Below are 18,557 nucleotides of genomic sequence, written 5' to 3'. Positions count from 1 at the left end.
CATCCCTGTTAAGGAGGCTGAGGGGTCTATACGAGCTACACAGAGTAGTGTCCTTCCCCCTTTTTGAGGAGTAGGGATATAGATGCCTACGTCAAACTGAGTGGAAGTGAACTATTCTCAAGAGATTAATTGTACATAGATAAGAGCAGAGGGTCCAGCTGGGCATGAAATTTTTTTGAAAAATTATGAAGGAAAGCCGTCAGGGCCTGGGGCCTCACTGCTCTGCATTGATCTGATAGATTGAATAACCTCATCAACGGTGAGAGGAGAATCAAGGTCATCTGCAAGCTCAGGGGCAACTGAAGGAATCAACAATTCATCCAAAAACTGGGTCATGTTAGCAGTGTCTGATGGGAACTCAGACTTATACAAAGTAGAGTAAAAAGATTTGAAGGTATCATTAATTCCTACTGGGTCAGGAGTGATATTGTGTCCTTTTAATGTCTTGTTTTAAATGAATTTATTCTGCTCAGTTCTAATACTTCAGAAGATGGCGCTTCATCAACACAGCTAATGCTGCCATATTCCATCTGCTGCATCACAACACACCTACATTACCCTTTTTTAGTCAGAGCTAAAGCCAAAGCTCTTATATCAGCTCTGTGCATAACTATAGTCCACTGACTTCCAGTTTCTACTGCAGCGGTCATACCAGTTTCCTGTTGGTGCATGCTGTTAACAATGGCATATTTTTCACGATGCCTGCGAGATTTACTATGGATAAATGCCAACGACATACATGCACAACTTCAAACTTTTCACCCGTTTGCTGTTAGGTGCAGGTGAAAGTTTGTCGACAATTCTGTGGATTTCATTGACATATATCCATGGTAAATCTTGCAGGCATCACGAAAAAATATGCCATTGTCAATAGCACACGCCAACAAACAGGAAACTGGTATGACCGCTGCAGTAGAAACCGGAATTCAGTGGTCTACAGAGCCAATCGGCCATCTGCTTTATGACAGTGCCCACCTTATCCCTAGCCTCTCGTACAGCTGCATCATGAGCATCCATAGAGGGACGTCAAACATATCTTGCACTGAGATTAGCTTGGTCAACTTGCTTAACTCTGGCTCATGAGGCTAGCTCACTTTGGTAGGATCTTGGTTGAAGAAACCATCCTGTAACCTGAAGGTCACTGTTTCAAGCCCCACAACAGATAGTGTGTGTCTGCCAGCAGTTATGTTGCTTTCAAAAGGATTCTGGAAAAGGACACGGAACCTGATAATTAAAAAAGAACTTTGGGAACTCAGCAAAATGTCGATGTGTGTGACTGACAGTGCAGGTATAACAACACTGAAAAGGGTTCCAGTAAAGAGACACTGATTCTAATTACAAGAAGCACAACTGTTGGGTGTGTTCACACTTAAATTTGTTCGTGTTGTACAACTATTACTCTCTGTAGACGTGGAAGACAACAAATGTAAAAGTGAAAATTCAGTGGCATTTTCTCTCCACTCTAACCATGACAAAAGATTAATATGAAGACAGAAAAAGACGATAACACTAGTGGAAATTGTAGTTGTGCCTGGGCGGTATGTTGTGACATTTTCTGTCAAGTAGTTCTTTGAGTTAATGAGATGTACAAGTTTCTGTGTGCATGTGTGTATGTGTGTGGAAAAAGTCTAATGAGCTCTTCAAAGCTGGTTTGTTCCTCTATCTGCCTGTCAACAAAGTCCCTCTCATTACCCTTATAATTCTCTTTTCACATAATCTGTTTTTTCTTACTTTCTTCTCTGTTTTTGGGGAGTGCTGGCTTCCGCACTTCCGGCGCTTTCTTCCTTCCTCTTTTTCTTGATTTATTTAACCTGCATTTGAGTAGACGGGTCAGGAACAAATCTTATTTACTTCACTGGACTTGAAAACAGGCTCATTAGAGGAAGAGGATGGGGAAAAAATAAAATTAGATTGCCCACTCTTCTTTCCATGCTACTCTCCTTAGAGCCTTTCATTCACTCCCTTTATTCCTTTCTCTTCAGCTCCTCTTTCTCTGTCCTTATGCTGTCATGCCCTGTCAATTGAATTAGTGTGTGTGGTGGCCTGGTTGCTCTGAAGGATCTAATGTACCTATTGTATGTCCATCAGTGTGGTGGTTATAAAAAAATGTCTTGAGTGGTGAAAATAGAGTTCTATTCTAGTTTATTCTGTCTATCAGAATGGCTTAGTGGTTAGTACTGTTGCCTCACAGCACAGCAAGAGGGTCCTGGGTTCAGTTCCAGCCCATCTGTGTGGAGTTTGTGTGTGCTTTCTGTGTTTGCATTTGTTTCCTCCCACAGTCTAAAGACATGGGTGTAAGGTGAATTGACGTCTCTTAAGCTACCCACAGATATGAACGGTGTGTGAGTGTAAAGGGTACGTGAGTGAATGGTGATCTGTCCAGTGTCTCTCCCTGGTTTTCACCCAATGCATGCTGGGATAGGCTCCCACCCTCCACAACAACTCCGAATTGGCTTAAGTGGGTATAGCCGATGGATGGATATTCTTCTAATCTTCCCTGGAGGCTCAAATACACTGCAGTGTACCATTTCTGTTTTATATCTGCCCTCTCCATGTTTTCACCTTCTTTCATCCCAGTCTTATCTTCCCCTCTCTCTCTCGCTCTCTGTTACCCTTTTACACTCTATCCTTCATTCTTCACTCACCCTTCTTCTTTGCTATCTCTCCCTCCACACCACCAAAGGAGGAGCCTGCACTGAGGAGCAGCTTCCATTTATCTTGCTGAGTGTCAGCGGCCCCTCTCTGCCATGAGTCCCCCCTTTGCCCTTCACATCTGTCTCTATTTCTGTGTCAGCCACTGCCCTTTGATACAACATCCTTTACTCCTCTGGCTCTCTCTGCCTCTCCCTCCAGGCCTCCGGATGGTAGCACAGCCTTGCTACCCTCTCATGTGTAGTCAGGGGTCAATGGCTCTTATCTGTCATGTGTCTGTCTTCCCCCATCATCTTCTTCTTAGTCATCTGTCTCCTTTGTTCCTCTTTTTACCCTTTCATTCTTTTTCTATTTTATGATGCATTTGTTCCCTGCTCCTCCTCATCTCTCCCTTCAGAATATGATTTCTCATGTAACCATGTGCTCTCTCTCTCTCTCTCTCTCTCTCTCTCTCTCTGTCTGTCTTCCTGTCTCTGTATCTCTCTGAAGACCTCTCAGAGGAGGAGTTTGCCTTCCATAGCATCCTTTCCTCTTTCCCCTATCCATTCCCTCTTTATAAAGTAACTTATTCCTCTTCCTCTCTCCATTCCCTTTCTCTCAACTCTCTAGAGACCACCTAGACATGGAGGCAATGTTGCAATGCAGCCTGCCCTACCCTTCAATCCCGTGTGACAGAATTTCCCACAGTGCTTCAGGCTTCCCCCTCCCCCTCTTTCACTCTCTCCCCTTTCCCTTTTTCATGCCATATCTTACATCTGCTATTCCTCCCTCTCTGTAATCCTCCTATTCTCCCATTCTCTCCCAGTCCTCTGGCCCTTGAAGAGGAGGCTTCTTTGCAGAGCAGTCTGCCCCCCTTGTGTGTCCATGTCACGCAGTCTGCTCTTCCTCCCCTCGTCTCCCTCTGCCCTCCCCTCACCTCTGCCACACCACATCTGTTTTCTGCTTTTCCCTTTTACTCCTCCTTCTCCCTCTAGCTCTCCTTGCCATTCTCCATGGGCCTCATTTGCGAACATGCTAAAACCTTGGATGCCATTATACGATCATTTCCAACAATGTAGAAAAAAATGAATAAATAAATAATTCTTCCAGTGTTCAGAACTTGGATAATGATAGACATTGGTTTTGTATTTTAATATATCATGGATGATTAAAGAAAGGGCTGTGTCATTGTTGCCTGTTGACAAGGTAATTTTTCACAAACCAGCTATGGTTTGAATTCGGTCAAAAACACAAAAATGGCACATACGCTTCTTTCACTAATGAGGTCATAGGGGCCCTCCTGTTGTTTCTACTTTTTCAGTTCTGTCTTCTTTGTTCATTGCTATATTACCCACTTGCTGTCAGGGGGGCAATTAGGATCACTTGGCCCCCTGACAAAATCTCACACAACCACCTCTAACCCCACCTGATACCCTTATTTATAGTATCTGCTGCAGTATCACCTTGGTTTTCTGAAGTGTGCACTCTAGTTTGGGCCCCACTGGTATATATACCCCCCCCACACACACACACACACACCTGTGCTTTCTGTTCAGGGGAAGCACATAGCTTGGCAGTAAGAGAACTGAGACAGAAAATGGAGGGTTATCAGTATCAACGCCAGGACTCGGTGTGTAAACCTGCTTTGGGCTGGGTTGACAACTGTTGTTGGGTTGCCCGTTTCAGGAACCTTAGATATGTCCATTGTGCCCATGGGCCAGGCACTACACCCCAGCTACAAGCCTGTGGCTTCTATTGTACTGTAACCAGTCTGGGCAACGTACGCATCAAAATGGCAAATTTCAGCAACAAATGTACCAGTAAAGATTATTTAACTCATCTCTCCCCCTGACTCTCTTCTCTTTTCTAACCTGCCTTAATCCCTAATTCTCTCTTATTTTTGGTTTATTCTTCATTCATTATAGATCATGGGGAGCTGGAACTCCTATTGCAGTGCAGCCTGCCCTCTCTGTGTTACCGTGTGTCAGAGTGGCCCTCGCTTCTGTGTGAGGCCCCGGCACTCCAGCTGTCTGATTCTACGGGACCCAGGGCCACTCAGTATTGTCTGGTCATACTATTACACCAAGCACTGCAGTATGGAGACAGGTGATAACACACATACAGGCGGATGCAAACACATGCACACACACAGAGGCAGACACACACAAACACACTAAACGGAAAGACATATCTAATCGTAGCCATACAGGCATGAGAACACATTTATGCAGCATAAGATGTGCTCCAGGCATCTGCCTCTGTAGTGTACATGGACTTGGCGGATGAACAATTTGAAGTGTTTGCACACCATCTACCATGTTAATGACTGGTTGTATTGCCTTGAAGTAAAATGGTTTTCATTTCCTTTTCGGGTTCACTGCCTTTCTTCCCAAGCACCTTGTCGTAAACAACACAAAATGGCAACAAGTTTACAAACATCTGTGGGTGCAACAAGATTATCAAGTCAGTCTCATAAATGTATTTACCATTCATTTTGGTATTTAATATTTTATGATTAAACTACAAAAATTGATGGAATAATCAAATCAGTCTGATCGAATCAATCTTAAAAATCAGTCTCAAAGTTACTAAGCGTTAATTCAGTGTTTTAATGTTATATAATTAAGACTACTAGAATTGATGGCATAATCAATGACACACTGATTGGAGAACTTTGATTAGCAGGAGAAGTCTTCAATAAATATTGTCATAAAACAGGCAGGACAACGATTTATTTCAATGAAAACCATTTATTATAACAATCAATAAAGAAAATCGATTCATACTAATCAACACTAATTAACTAATACTGATCAGGTACAATCAATGATGAGCAAGCAATGTAATAATCAAGGCACAAAGGGTGATATGAGGTAGTGAGGCTGTGCAAATATTGTGTGTGTGTGTGTGTGTGCGCGCGCATGTGTAAATATGTGTGTGTGTGTGTGTGCGTACACGCATTATTGCACGCAGCGAGGAAATGACACCAAAATAACAAAGAAAGGTTGTGTGTGTACATGCTACAGCTACTTCTCCTGGATCGCCACCTTGCTGTGGTGGAGAAGCTTGCATGTACTAATGATCCCAAGAGCTATGCCGTCTGGAACTTGACTTCTGGTTGGGTCACCCAAGACGGATAGGTCAAGGAGGTTCCAGACGAAGCGCCCTCCAAGCTAGACCTCAATGGCGGAACTGGCGGAAATGTCACCAGGTCACAATGGCAGTGAAGGCGGATGAAGGCTGCAACAGAGGGTGGTCCCCAATCGTCTTGGCTCTCCATGCCATTGGACTCTGGCCACCCCCTGCCAAGGACCGTGTGGTGGCTGCAGGCACATCAGCCGCTCCAGGTAAAAAGCTGTCAGGCGTAGGTGTCCTCTCATTATGCGGCTCCAGGATCGGCCTCTATGCCCACCTGAACACCCAGAAGGAGAACAATCATACTTGACCCCGAGTGACCGCCAATGATGATGATGCTGAAGCTTTAGGTTGTCCGTCGTGTCCGATGATGACAATCCTGCCTCTGTCACTTGTGAGTCTTCTTATGGCTGTAAAGCCCAATCCGCGATCCACAATGTCTGCCACAGACAGAACAGGTGAAATCACTGACTGGGGGTGTAGGTGTGGTACTGGCTTCATGTCTCTTCAGACGTCTCCTGGTCCGTCGATCACCGCGGTCCTTCTCGAGGTTTTGCACCCCTTGTTGACAGAGCTGCCGCCAGATGGAGCGTTGGGCGGCAGTGTCTTCCAGCTGGCTCGGGTTCAGGCCGCACTTCTTTATGATGGTCTTCAGCTGGTCTTTGTACCGTTTTTTCTGGCCCCCTGCCAAGCGGCGGCCAAGATGTAGCTGGCCATACAGCACTTTACGCGGTAAGCGCTCCTTTGGCATCCTGATGACGTGACCGAGCCATCGAAGTTGGTGCTGGGTGACGGTAGCCTCCATGCTGATGCAGTTGGTCTTGCGGAGTATTTCAGTATGGGGCACTCGGTCACGCCAGGTTATCCTCAGGATGCATTGTAGGCATCTGATGTGGAAGGCCTCAAGCATCCTGAGGTGGTGGCTGTACAGGGTCCACGCCTCACAGCTGTAGAGGAGAGTCGTGATGACAACTGCCAAGTAGACAGATATTTTGGTGTGGAGGTTGAGGTCTTTGTTTTGAAAGACCCTTCTCCTAAGTCTGCCAAAAGAGGATGACGCCTGTTTAATCCGGTTTTGCATCTCCCTGTCGATGCTGCAGTCGTCAGAGAGAAAGCTGCCCAGGTATTTGAAGGATTCCACTGTTGCAAGTGGTTTGTCGGAGATGTTGAAGGTTGGTGAATGAGATGGAGGAGTAGATGCCCACTGGCATACTACTTCAGTCTTTGTCACATTTATAGCCAGCCTATCATACGCCCTTGTAGCAGCTGCAAGGGTAGCTTGTAGTGCCTCGGGTGTGTGGGCCACAACTGCACAGTCATCTGCGTACTGTAACTCAATGATGTGCTCCGATGTCATTTTTGTGACCGCTTGGAGCCTACTGATGTTAAATAGGTTTCCATCTAGTCTGAAGTCCACAGTAGCTGAAGCACACGTGTACACACACACACGCACATGAGATGTGTGAGGAAAGTTGCGTGCGGCCGCATAGGCAAGATGGCATGCAGTGAAGAATGTGGTAAGGTTAAGACCAGAAAAGTATTAGTGAAAGAGAGAGATCGCATGCACAATCTACCTACCAAGGTAGCAAATAAAAGAACCCAAAATGAACGTAGCAAATGAACAAAAGAAAAGTAGATGGTCCGTCTAGCAAACTATGTGGATCAGTGTGCGCAGCTGAACAGCGATTGAATTCAACCAATAGTGCTTTACTCAAGTAACAAGGAAAGATTCCAACGAAAGAAAAATTCAGCAGGTGTAGGTTCAGGAAATCAGGCATCGAAAAGCAGGCTCCAAGGAAAACAAAGCCTCTTTTCTGTCAGCAGCTCGTCCACTGAAAATTCCTCAGTACTCCGTCCATCATCTGATGATTTTGGAGGAGTCTAAGTTGTGATTGCATCAACATTTAAGAAATAAAAAGAGATCCAGTCAGTCGCCTTCTCTTTTTGTGGAAATTGCGTGTCTTGCAGGAAAACTTAACTGGTTATAACAGCTGATTAGTGAATGAACAAAAGAAGAAAGCTACTTTATCATTGTATTCTTACAATGAAATTTGTCTTCTGCATTTAGCCCATCCTATTGTATAGGAGCAGTGGGCAGCTGCAGTGCCCAGGGACCAACTCCAGTTCTTCTTCCCATTGCCTTGGTCAGGGCCACAGACAGGAGTATTAACCCTAACAGGCATGTCTTTTTGATAACTAGGTTATCTTCCAATAAAACTGTGGTCAGCTGTAATGTGAAGACACGTGATCCTTTGTCCGTCATTGTATTCTGCAGAAGAGGGTATCCTGAATGTGTGGTGTGCACGGGTCCACACGAGAGAGCAAATTTCAAATCCGCCATGCTTTTATCAGCAAAATTGTTTCACCAGAAACAATATTACTGTAACCAATAATTCTACAGCGTTATTCTGAAACACCACACACACAAAAAAAGTACAGTGTGGGCTGAGACGGTGAGTGGAGATCACCTGTGAGGTTGAGCAGTTAGTTATGGGTATTGTAGTCCATGGGCAGCGCTGGTCCCTACACATCTTTAAGCTGAACACACATGGGCACAGAAGCAGAGTTGAGTTTCAAATGCCACATGTCAGGCTGTCTATAGCACAAACATCAGCTGGCAGATATGAAAGGCACTATGTTAGCACTGTTTTAACCCATTTTCCCCCAAAGAAGGTATGAGTCTGTAGGAGGGTTGATACTGGAGAATAAAAGGGTGTTCTGAGCAGTTGACACTGCTGGTGTGGAGATTTTATAATGCAGTGAATCAGAGAGTTTTTCTTGACGTACACCAACCGGCACTGGTGTGTTCTGGCCTTCATATGGCAAAATTAGTTATCTATCATTTTATTTCCATAGAATGTGTACTGGTTGCCTTACTGTTCAAGACCCAAAACCATTCGTTATCGTTTGCTCTCAAGCTGAGGAGTGTTTGATGTTCAAGCAGTCAATCTGGCCAATCTGTTAAAGGGGGCTCTGCTGCTTGGAGAAAGGTAATAGAAATACACTTACATTTGTGCGCGCGCGCGCACACACACACACACACACACACACACACACACTATTACATGCTTGCATATTACACACACATTTGCACATGCAGGCACAAATGAATGAACACCTATGGTCCCAAGATTCATATGAAAAAAAAAAATGAAAAAAAGGAGACATTTTAAATACCTTTGGAAACAAATGTATGCACCACCCTGGGGGTTCATACTTTATAAATTTCAGCTATGTATTTTTCAATTAGCTCCATAATGAAATGATGCAGGAGTGGGCAATCTTGTCCAGAAAGGGCCGGTGTGGGTGCAGGTCTTTGGTCCAACCAAGCAGTTACACACCTGTGTCTCCTAATCAAGTTCCTCAACAAAGATGCCACTGGCTGATTAGTGGGATCAGGTGTGTAACTGCTTGGTTTGAACAAAAACCTGCACCCACACCGGCCCTTTCCAAATAAGATTGCCCACCCCTGGAAGGTGTTGTATAGATTTGATGTAGTGGCGGGGTGTGGATGGAAACGAGGACACAGTTTAGGGGGGAAACACGGTTTATTTAATGTCTCTTTCTCTGCACGCTCCATACAGGCCTGTATGCTCTGGTGCTTGAGCCGCTGTCTTCATTCAGAGCGGCGTGTGGCTCTCGTCTGTCTCGGCATTCCGCTTGTGTTAGTGTCAGTCCAGGACCCAGCTTCATTGTGGTATATAAGTATAGACTGTCAATTAGGCTCACCTAGGCTGATCACAAATCAGCCTCCCTACTGACAGAAGTGTCTGCTCTCCCGTGAACCACTGCTCCCTCTCTCTCTCTCTCTGCTTCCAGTTGATGCTAAAGAATACCCCCCACCACAGTTTTATATGAACAAAGTACAGGAATTTAGTATTATTTTGCTGATTTTGTAGTACCAACCACTTTTTTCTAATAGCATCTATTTTGACTTCTTTGGATATTTAATTTGACAGAAATTGTTCAAAAAATTAATCTTTGTTCACTTTAAGACATGATGCTGTAAGTACTGATGAAATCAGATTGCATTTGCTCAGATATTTTTGACATGGGAAGGGAATTACTCAGATATTTTTGCATTAAGCAGCATTTTTTCAGAGCTAAATTCACATTGCAAAATACAAATACTTCAACATGGTATAGTGGGGGAAGAGTGACCTAAGTAGGGTGATTGTCCTTCAAGCTGGTGAAAGCGCAACCGTCCACTCTGCCATGTCTTTGAGCAAATCTAGCTCTGGATCCAGTGACTCTATTGTGTAACTGACCCTAGGCTTTAAACTTCCCATGTATTGCTACTGGTGCACCAAATTAAGTTTGTAATTCTTCCAGTTTCTCACATATGTAAGCCAGCTGCTTTGAAAAAAAAAGTCACTCTATGTAGCGCCCTCCCTGTTCCACTGCCACATCCTTCACAGTACACTTTGAATACATATTTCATGATCACAGAGATAAGGAGTTTTCTCTGGAAAGCCTAATCTGTCCTGTAGCACTTAACCTCTGCATGTCCCAACAGGCAGTGAATGAAAGCTGCTCTGCTCTCTGTCGCTCTGTGTGGTCTAATCAAGATAAATGAAAGCTACGGCCAAAGATTTACATAGCGTGAGAGAGTTGTGTGTACATGGTGTGTGTATAATGTGATGTATGTGTGTGTCTTTATGTATATCTGTATTAATTTACTGTACGTGTGTGCATGAACATGTGCTATATCAACAAGGACCTGTAGTACTTCATTATGGTTTCTAGAAAAAAAAATGCATGACCTTATTACCCATACACAGTTTGTGTCTGTAGTGTGTGTGTTTGTGTGTAGGGCTATTTATATGTACCTATTCAATTCTAAATATTTACCTTAGTCCATGTGCACATTTAATTTTGTAAGCTTATATTTCCTTATGTTCGTGTTAGTCCTTGTAATTGCATGTATGTGTATGTTCATGATGCATGCTTGTGTGTGTGCATGTGTGTGCTTTTTTGTGTGCAATAGTGACTCCATTTGTGTATCAATGATTGTTTGCCTGTGTGTATGCTGTTTCTCTGTGTGTCTGTCGTTGATTCTATTTTTGTTTGTATCTGAACCTCCAGGCTCCTCCCAGACCAGTCTTTGTTTTCTAGTGTGGTGCAGCTAATGTGTTCTGTCCAGGAGCAGGGTGACAGTCCCCTTCCTCACTTTGTGCTCAGGTCTGCCCTCTACCTGGTGGCAGTCACACAGGACAAGAGCCCCAACATTGACTGGGTAACTCATATCTGCTCACCCCAAATGAAATAAAAGTGTTGAAGTTGAAAAATAGTAACATTGATAATATTTTTTGTAGCAGTAGGTATTTTAGCTGTTGTGGTTTAGAAAGCCTTTATATTTGCTGCTCTTTTTTTCTTGTGCAGATTTGACTGGAATATCAACACTTATGTTGCCCTGCATATTGGCAACCCTATATTCAATGTAGAACATGAATGACCCTAGATCTTTTAGAATCACTTGGGTTTAGGTGTGTATATAATCCACCAATATCGGTAATGTTAATGAATTTTTTAATAATATATCTGGTCTTTCCTTGTAAATGAGCATAAAAGACATACTGTAGCTCACTGTTACGATTTGTACACTTTTGAGTGTGTTAGTTGGGTTTTTTTTAAAGCCCCTCATTCAAAAATGATCAAAAGCCATTCAGAACATATAGTATTTCACATGGCTAATAAATGGTAAATTTATTTGAGTTCCGTTAGTGTTACAATGCTGCCGTTGTTGGCACTGTTGCCTTGCAGCAAGAGGGTTCTATATTCAATCCCAGCCCGAACTCTATGTGGCGTTCACATGTTGTTCCCTTTGTTCATGTGGGTTTCCTCTAGGTACTGTGGTTTTCTCCCATAGCCCAGAAACATGCAGATCAGATGAATTAGAGACTCTAAATTGCCCATTGATGTGAATCAGAATGTGTTTGTATGTGTGGTGGTGGTGTCCCATCTAGGAAGTCTTTTTGCCTTGTATCTGCTAGGATAGGCTCCAATCTGCAACCCTTAGTTGGATTAAAACGGCATAGAGAATAAATGAATGACGATAGATACATAGATCAATCCATAGATAGATAGATAGATTGATTAATTGATTGGTTGTTAGTTAATAGATAGATTGATTGACCGATGGCTCTCAAAGTATATGTGAATACGTTTGAATAACAAAAAGCGAGAAGGTAGTCTCTTGGAGATTCTTCAACAGCTCCTAGTTTCTGTGACTGATGGCTCTTGTTAAATTCATGTACTGTGGATTTGCCGTTTTTTCCCCAATTGCATAGTGGGGTTGTAAAGAAGTAAACTTTGAAACCCGCAGCTGTGAACCTATGTGGTCGTGTCAAAGCACATGCTTAGACCATCTCACAAGCTTTGTATTTTGTTCCATTTTCTCTCCCAAACCTACTGCAGACTCCTTTGAACTGCATTTGTAAGGTCCTCTCTTCCTGCCAGAGCCTCTCCTCCGTCTACACCCACCACCCTTCACTTCCCCACTTCATCTTTCGCTACCCGAAGTTGGCAGAGAGATTTGGGCCATTGGTTCTGGAATTGTGGCTGACCCAGCGGGACCAGTGCACAGCATCAGAACAGACTGCTGCAGTGGGAGTCACATGAGTTTCACTCCAATCAACAATTCACATTTAACTCAATCAGTAGTTTATTGTACTTACTTAATTGAACACATTTGTTCTGTAGTTAATTTACCTCAATCAGAATCATTTTCAAAAAATCTTTTATTGGAATTGATTGGAAATGAAGGTGCTTTTCATAGAAAGAAAATGAGTTTTTGGTTCTCTTTGAGTGCCTCAAAATTTCTAATTAATCTAGGAAATGGAATTATTCTCAGCTGATTTGATTTTGCACCCAGCTGCAGACAGAAGAACAGAAGCAGGGGGAGAATAGTAAGAACCTGGCAGAGGAGAAGCAGGACCAGCAGATCGACCCAGACACCATGGAGCTGCTGGAGCTCATTGAGAAGTACCCAGCTGTCATCCTGACACTGCTGGTAAGGATTGGAAACCTCAAATAGACTGATTTAAGTCGTTCACCGCATACAAATTAACCACTTTTTACATGCTTGCTGCCCAGCATGCTAAGCTTGAAATCCCTTATTGGTCACAGGTAATAATTTGCAGTTTTTATTCTGTACTACCAAACCTAGTTCGTGGGGTTTATCTCAATATTAAAAATTCAGATAGAGTGTGGTAACTGAGAAACATGCCAAGTCAATTTCCAAATCTTTTTTGTGACTGTTTAAAATTTAAGAAACTCACTGAAATATTCCATGTAGCAAACCCCTCCCATCTTTGTAGTATAAAAGCAAAAAAACAACAACCAAACTTTCTATTTTATATAGGGCTGGCACACATTTGGGAAAGATGCATTTCAGGGGAACATAGTTGCTTACGTACCTAGCCAGCCAATACCATTCTCTGACACATTCTCATGTGTGTGAGGATGATGGCATCTTTTGTCTCCTTCCACTCCACCCTAGAGTTCATGTTGTTTACCCATCTGTGTGTCCATCTGATATGCTATTTGCGTGCCTGTCTATGTATTGATAGGATATGGTGTGCAACAAGGAGACTCCTCTGGCAGAGCGGGCCCTGGGGGTGTTGGGAGTTTTCCTGCGAGGTCAGAGGGGCTGTAAGCCTGACCTGTGTGCTGTCCTCAGACCAGCCCTCCTCCAGGCGTTACAGAGACTTAGTGTGGAAAATAGCCAAGGCCCAGAGGAACGACACAGCCTAGAGGGTGAGAGACTTATTTTCAAACACATTCTTAGAGTGGAATCAGTAGGCTAATCTGATTCATCCCAACAGAAAAGTACAAATGGGGTTTGCGGCAATAAACAACAAAACAAAAAGGAATCTACTCAGATTTATAGACCTTACAGCTGCAACTGAAGAACACAGCCTTTTGGCATATTTCTGCATCATCACCTTAGTGTAGAACCATTTTTGGCATCTAGCAATTTAGAGCATGATCTAATGAATGTACATGTATAGTTCATGGCAACAACATAACATCCAACACACAAATATCCATGTACAGAAACACTGTGTTTGTTTAAACTCCACATTACTTGTACTACAAAAGCATGTACAAACTCACACACACACACATACACATATACACACAAACGCTTTTGCAATAAAAACTCTTCGCAATGATGTCATGGGTGATTCATCATTGATCAAAGTGAGCAATGCTCATATTATCACCCACTTTTCTCCCTGAGCTATGAAGTCATTTACTATCTACCAACTTCCAAAAATACAGTTGTCTGTAAGCATATGCTTCACCTGGCAGTCCTTGACAGTTACTTGACAATTGCCGGCAGCCATACCAACATGTACCCTGGCTCTGCCAAATGACGGAAACTAAGCTGGTATGGATTTGGCTAGTACTTGGATGGGAGACCTCCCGGGAAAACTGAGTTGCTGCCAGAAATGGTGTTGGTGGACCAGTAGGAGGCAGTCTTCTCTCTGGTCCTAATAAAAACAACAAATGTCATACCCCAGTGCAGTGACGGGCCACTGTGCTGTAGGAGATGGCATCCTTCAGATGAGACATTAAACTGAAGTCCTGACTCACTGTGGTCATTAAAGATCCCATGGCACTTATCACAAAGATTAGGGGGTTCCCCGGTGTCCTAGCAAAATTCCCACCTGGCTATCGCCATCTGGCCACCTAATCATCCACCCATGTAATTGGCTCAATGATTCCTCCCTCTCCACCTCAAGCTGATGTGTGGTGAGCATTCTGGTGCAAAATGGCTGCCGTGCATCACCCAGGTGGGTGCTACACATTGGTGGTGGTTGAAGTGAGTCAACCCCTTCAATGTGAAGTGCTTTGGGTGTCTAGAAAAGCACTATATAAATGTAATTATTATTATTATTACTATTTCTTGTAAAGTTATACTTAACACACCAACCTAATGTTTAAGGCTATCCTTAGTTCATCCATTTCTGCAGACCTTTCAGCTTTGTCATACACTGAAGTAGAGTTAAGATGGAGGAATGCTCACTAATAATACCTTAATACTGTAACTTGCTGACTCGGTCTACAGAACATATTGTCGTGATAATACATTCAGCTTCTTTCAGCAAGACCAAGCGTTTTCCATAGGACACATTTGTATGTATGGTTAATTAAATTTGCTGCAGCAACGATCAATCAATCAATCAATCAATCAATCAGTCAACTTGCATTTTATGTAGCGCTTTTCTAGCTGCAACAGCCACTCAAAGCGCTTTACATTTCTGGTCAAATCTGAATTTCAGACACCTGTTACAAGCCGTTTTCTGTACAATTGCTATCTATTTCATATGCGTAAGGCCACCGAAATGTGATTTACAACGATTAACTTATTCACACGTGTATTACAAAAAGATTTGACATGGACCATTTGAGGCCATTGACATTAAGCCAACTAGTGACAGACCTTAGTCAGTATGCAGATAATGGATTGTCGACAGCAGTTGAATGGTCACCAGAAACTACAGAGTTATTTTCCTGCACCTTACATTATCATTTCCATTATTACCACGTGGGAATGAATCAGAGCTTCTGAATAGCACATAGGCTTTTGCACATTAACACGGCCGAATGGGTTTCCATGTTAACTGTTCGAAACGATACCAAATATCATCACAAGTCACCACCATGAATCAAGATTATTGCCAATCGATTTGCCTTGACACATCATTATGCCTCATTAGAGCACAGAGTTGATTAATTGAGGCAAATGTTGCTCTCTTGAGTGTACTTTTCTGACATAGGAAGCAGTGTATTTTACAAGATGTTTTTCTATTTTCAGTTGTGCACATTTAAATTGTAAACAAGAAGAGTGCACTCAGTAGAGTGCAGATCTCCGCCAAGCATATCTCCCCTTCTCTGGTGTTCTGTCTTGGCGACAAACCACCCCTTTTTTTTTGTCTATTGGGAGAAGGAAAAATATGGAGGCACAGCCTGCGTGTCTCCCCTTCTCCGGCACTCAGACTTAGGCGAAAAACCAGCTGAGGAGCTAGCACTTGATGGTATGAAACAGGGTTTTCCAAGGTTTTGAATCACCGCAACCACAAGCGGTCCTTGATGGTACAGTCATCATTGTGCACACAAATTATTAGGCTGACAGGTCCAGTAGTATGCGAGATTAGTAGTGGACAGATACATGCACACACGAACAGAAAAACCAGTGCTTTTCCTGCCATTATAAGACTTTTGCACACCGCCCAAGTTGATTGAACAGGAGATATGGGGGGAAAAAACAGTGCACGTGGGTGGTCTATTGTTGTTATGGAGGGTCGAAGCTTGGCAGCTAAAGGTAGCTTGTCTAACCACTAGGCCAACTTGCTGCCCAGTTACTCGATAAATAATCAAGGGGGATTTATTTTTCCAGGTATCCCTGCACCCCTAAATCAAAGCATAAAACACAACCATGAACAGTTAGTATGTGGTACCAATTCAGATATGTGTGTTTGTTTATTGTGTATCTGTTTCACCTGTGTTGTCAGGTGACCTCAGTGTCACCTTAAGTCACAGGTCCCAGAACACTGACAGCTAATTTTGTTTGATTAATTCCCCCCCCCCTTTTTTTTTCTCCCCAATTGCATTCAGCCAATCACCTGACTCTTCCGAGCCATCCCAGTCGCTGCCTCACCTCCTCTGCCAATCCGGGGAGGGCTGCAGACTACCACATGCCTCCTCCGATACATGTGGAGTCAATCAATTAATCAATGAAGTTGCATTTTTATAGCGCTTTTCTAGCTGCAACAGCCACTCAGAGTCGTCAGCCTCTTCTTTTCACCTGACAGTGAGGAGTCTCTCCAGGGGGATGTAGCACGTGGGAGGATCACTATTCCACCCAGTTCTCCCTCCCCCCTGAACAGGTGCCCTGACTGACCAGAGGAGGCGCTAGTGCAGCAACCAGGACACATACCCACATCCGGCTTCCCACCCGCAGACACAGCCAATTGTCTGCTGGGACGCCCAACCAAGCCAGCGGTAACACAGGGATTTGAACCAGCGATCCCCGTGTTGGTAGGCAATAGAATAGACCGCAACGCCACCTGGACCCCCCTTGATTAATTTTTTTTCCCCAAAGTTTGTTTATTCTCATGCAAATTCAAGAGATGAACATGTATCTGGCAGCGGGCTTAGGTGTTGGGGCACGTTAATTGCAACGGCAAATAGTCTTTGTCGTGGCTGTGTCCAGGAGACTTGTTCAGAAGAATCCACGCAACATGAGTTAAGTGGAGACAACATATTTGCAGAGCAGCGGGCTTCTATGCCACCCCTCTACCTACCAGGGTAGAATCTGTCAAATAACTCCTTCACCCCATTCACGCTGTTATGTGATTTTGAACCTATGCCATTCTCATTAATCCATCATTGGACAGGATGTTGTGTTGCTGTAAAGCCCCTTGAGGCAGATTTGTAATTTGTGATATTGGGCTACACAAATAAAATTGACTTGACTTGACATTGCAATTTTCAAATAATAATCCTCTCTCCAGATTCCCTTTCTTACCTGTAAATGCCCCGTGTTTCCATCAACGATTATAAGAAACAATTTGTCTGGGACCACCGTGTTTGCTAAAACTATCTCTGCACCAAAAGTGTCAGTGTCCTGATACTGGACTGTCTGGGTTGCTTTCAGGAGGTCTTGCCCATTAGTTTACCTCGGGTCAGTACAATCAAGCACTTAAAGTGGCGGGTAACTGAGCTCAAATCTGTGTTTTGGGATACCCATACCCCAGGAAAACATATCAATAACCACCCAGCCAATTCTGTATGATTAAAAATGTTGCGAAGTATATAAAAAAAAGCTTCAAAAACGTGTAAAAATCTGCAGCGTCCACTGGTTTCAGACTCTGGGGGCGTGGCACCGAAAGGAAGACGGCGACGTCACCAAGGAAGCCGGCCAAAAAATCAAGAAAGGAAAACAGGAAAAATACCCAAAAACGGTCTAACTCCGCAAATCAGTTCTATACATGGTTCAACACATTTTAACATGTCAACAGCAATACATCTCCCACATTTATAAAGTATTTTGAAGCAAATCTGTCAATTTGGTTACCCTGCTCTTCAAGTGCAGAGAAGTAAGTGGCTCTGAGGCCCCAAATCTTCCAACAACTTGATGTTCAGTCAGTAGTGAAGTGGTAGTTTGGGATGTGGTTTTACCATTAAATAAAGAAATAATATATTGTGATTCTAAAAACAGTCTGTTCCAATCAGTGATACGCACTTATAAAATTGAGTGATTTCAATAAGCGATAGTTACACAACTTGATATTCAATTTAACTGTGTTATGACTACATATTCTAAATAACACAGTTTCAAATACACAATCGCAAGTTTACTGCCACAGCATTTTTGCCTTATAAAAAACTTCCAAAGTGAAGTGCTGGCCTACATTTTAGGGTTTGTAAATAGCCAGTGCCTTTAAATTTGATCAAAAACCTATATAAATGAAAATGCTAAATTATATAATTAAATTTTTGTGCACAGATCAGGCAAAATATTAGGCAAATGTACCTCCCAAGTACTGTATTGTATCGCAAATAAAACTATAAAATTGAAATAAAAAACATGCACATTCTAGGGGTGTCCGGGTGGCGTGGCAGTCTATTCCGTTGCCTACCAACACGGGGATCGCCGGTTTGAATCCCCGTGTTACCTGCGGCTTGGTCGGGCATCCCCACAGACACAATTGGCCGTGTCTGCAGGTGGGAAGCCGCATGTGTCCTGGTCGCTGCACTAGCAGCGCCTCTGGTCGGTC

The 18,557-nt window shown here is 43.3% G+C and overlaps 1 protein-coding gene across 1 annotated transcript in view; it reads left to right on the top strand.

The window, feature by feature from the left end:
• Positions 1-18,557, top strand: part of LOC130119950 (meiosis inhibitor protein 1-like) — a 102,246-nt gene that overhangs the window by 43,197 nt on the left and 40,492 nt on the right. Inside the window, 5 exon segments of the mRNA XM_056288554.1 lie at positions 4,557-4,737; positions 10,852-11,002; positions 12,184-12,372; positions 12,641-12,778; positions 13,338-13,515. Of these exon segments, the coding sequence (XP_056144529.1) occupies positions 4,557-4,737; positions 10,852-11,002; positions 12,184-12,372; positions 12,641-12,778; positions 13,338-13,515 (837 nt within the window).

The sequence above is a fragment of the Lampris incognitus genome, chromosome 10, assembly GCF_029633865.1.
Source record: "Lampris incognitus isolate fLamInc1 chromosome 10, fLamInc1.hap2, whole genome shotgun sequence".
Classification (NCBI taxonomy): Eukaryota; Metazoa; Chordata; class Actinopteri; order Lampriformes; family Lampridae; genus Lampris; species Lampris incognitus.
Note: the sequence above shows the minus strand (reverse complement) of the source record. Positions and strands in the feature narration are given on the sequence as shown.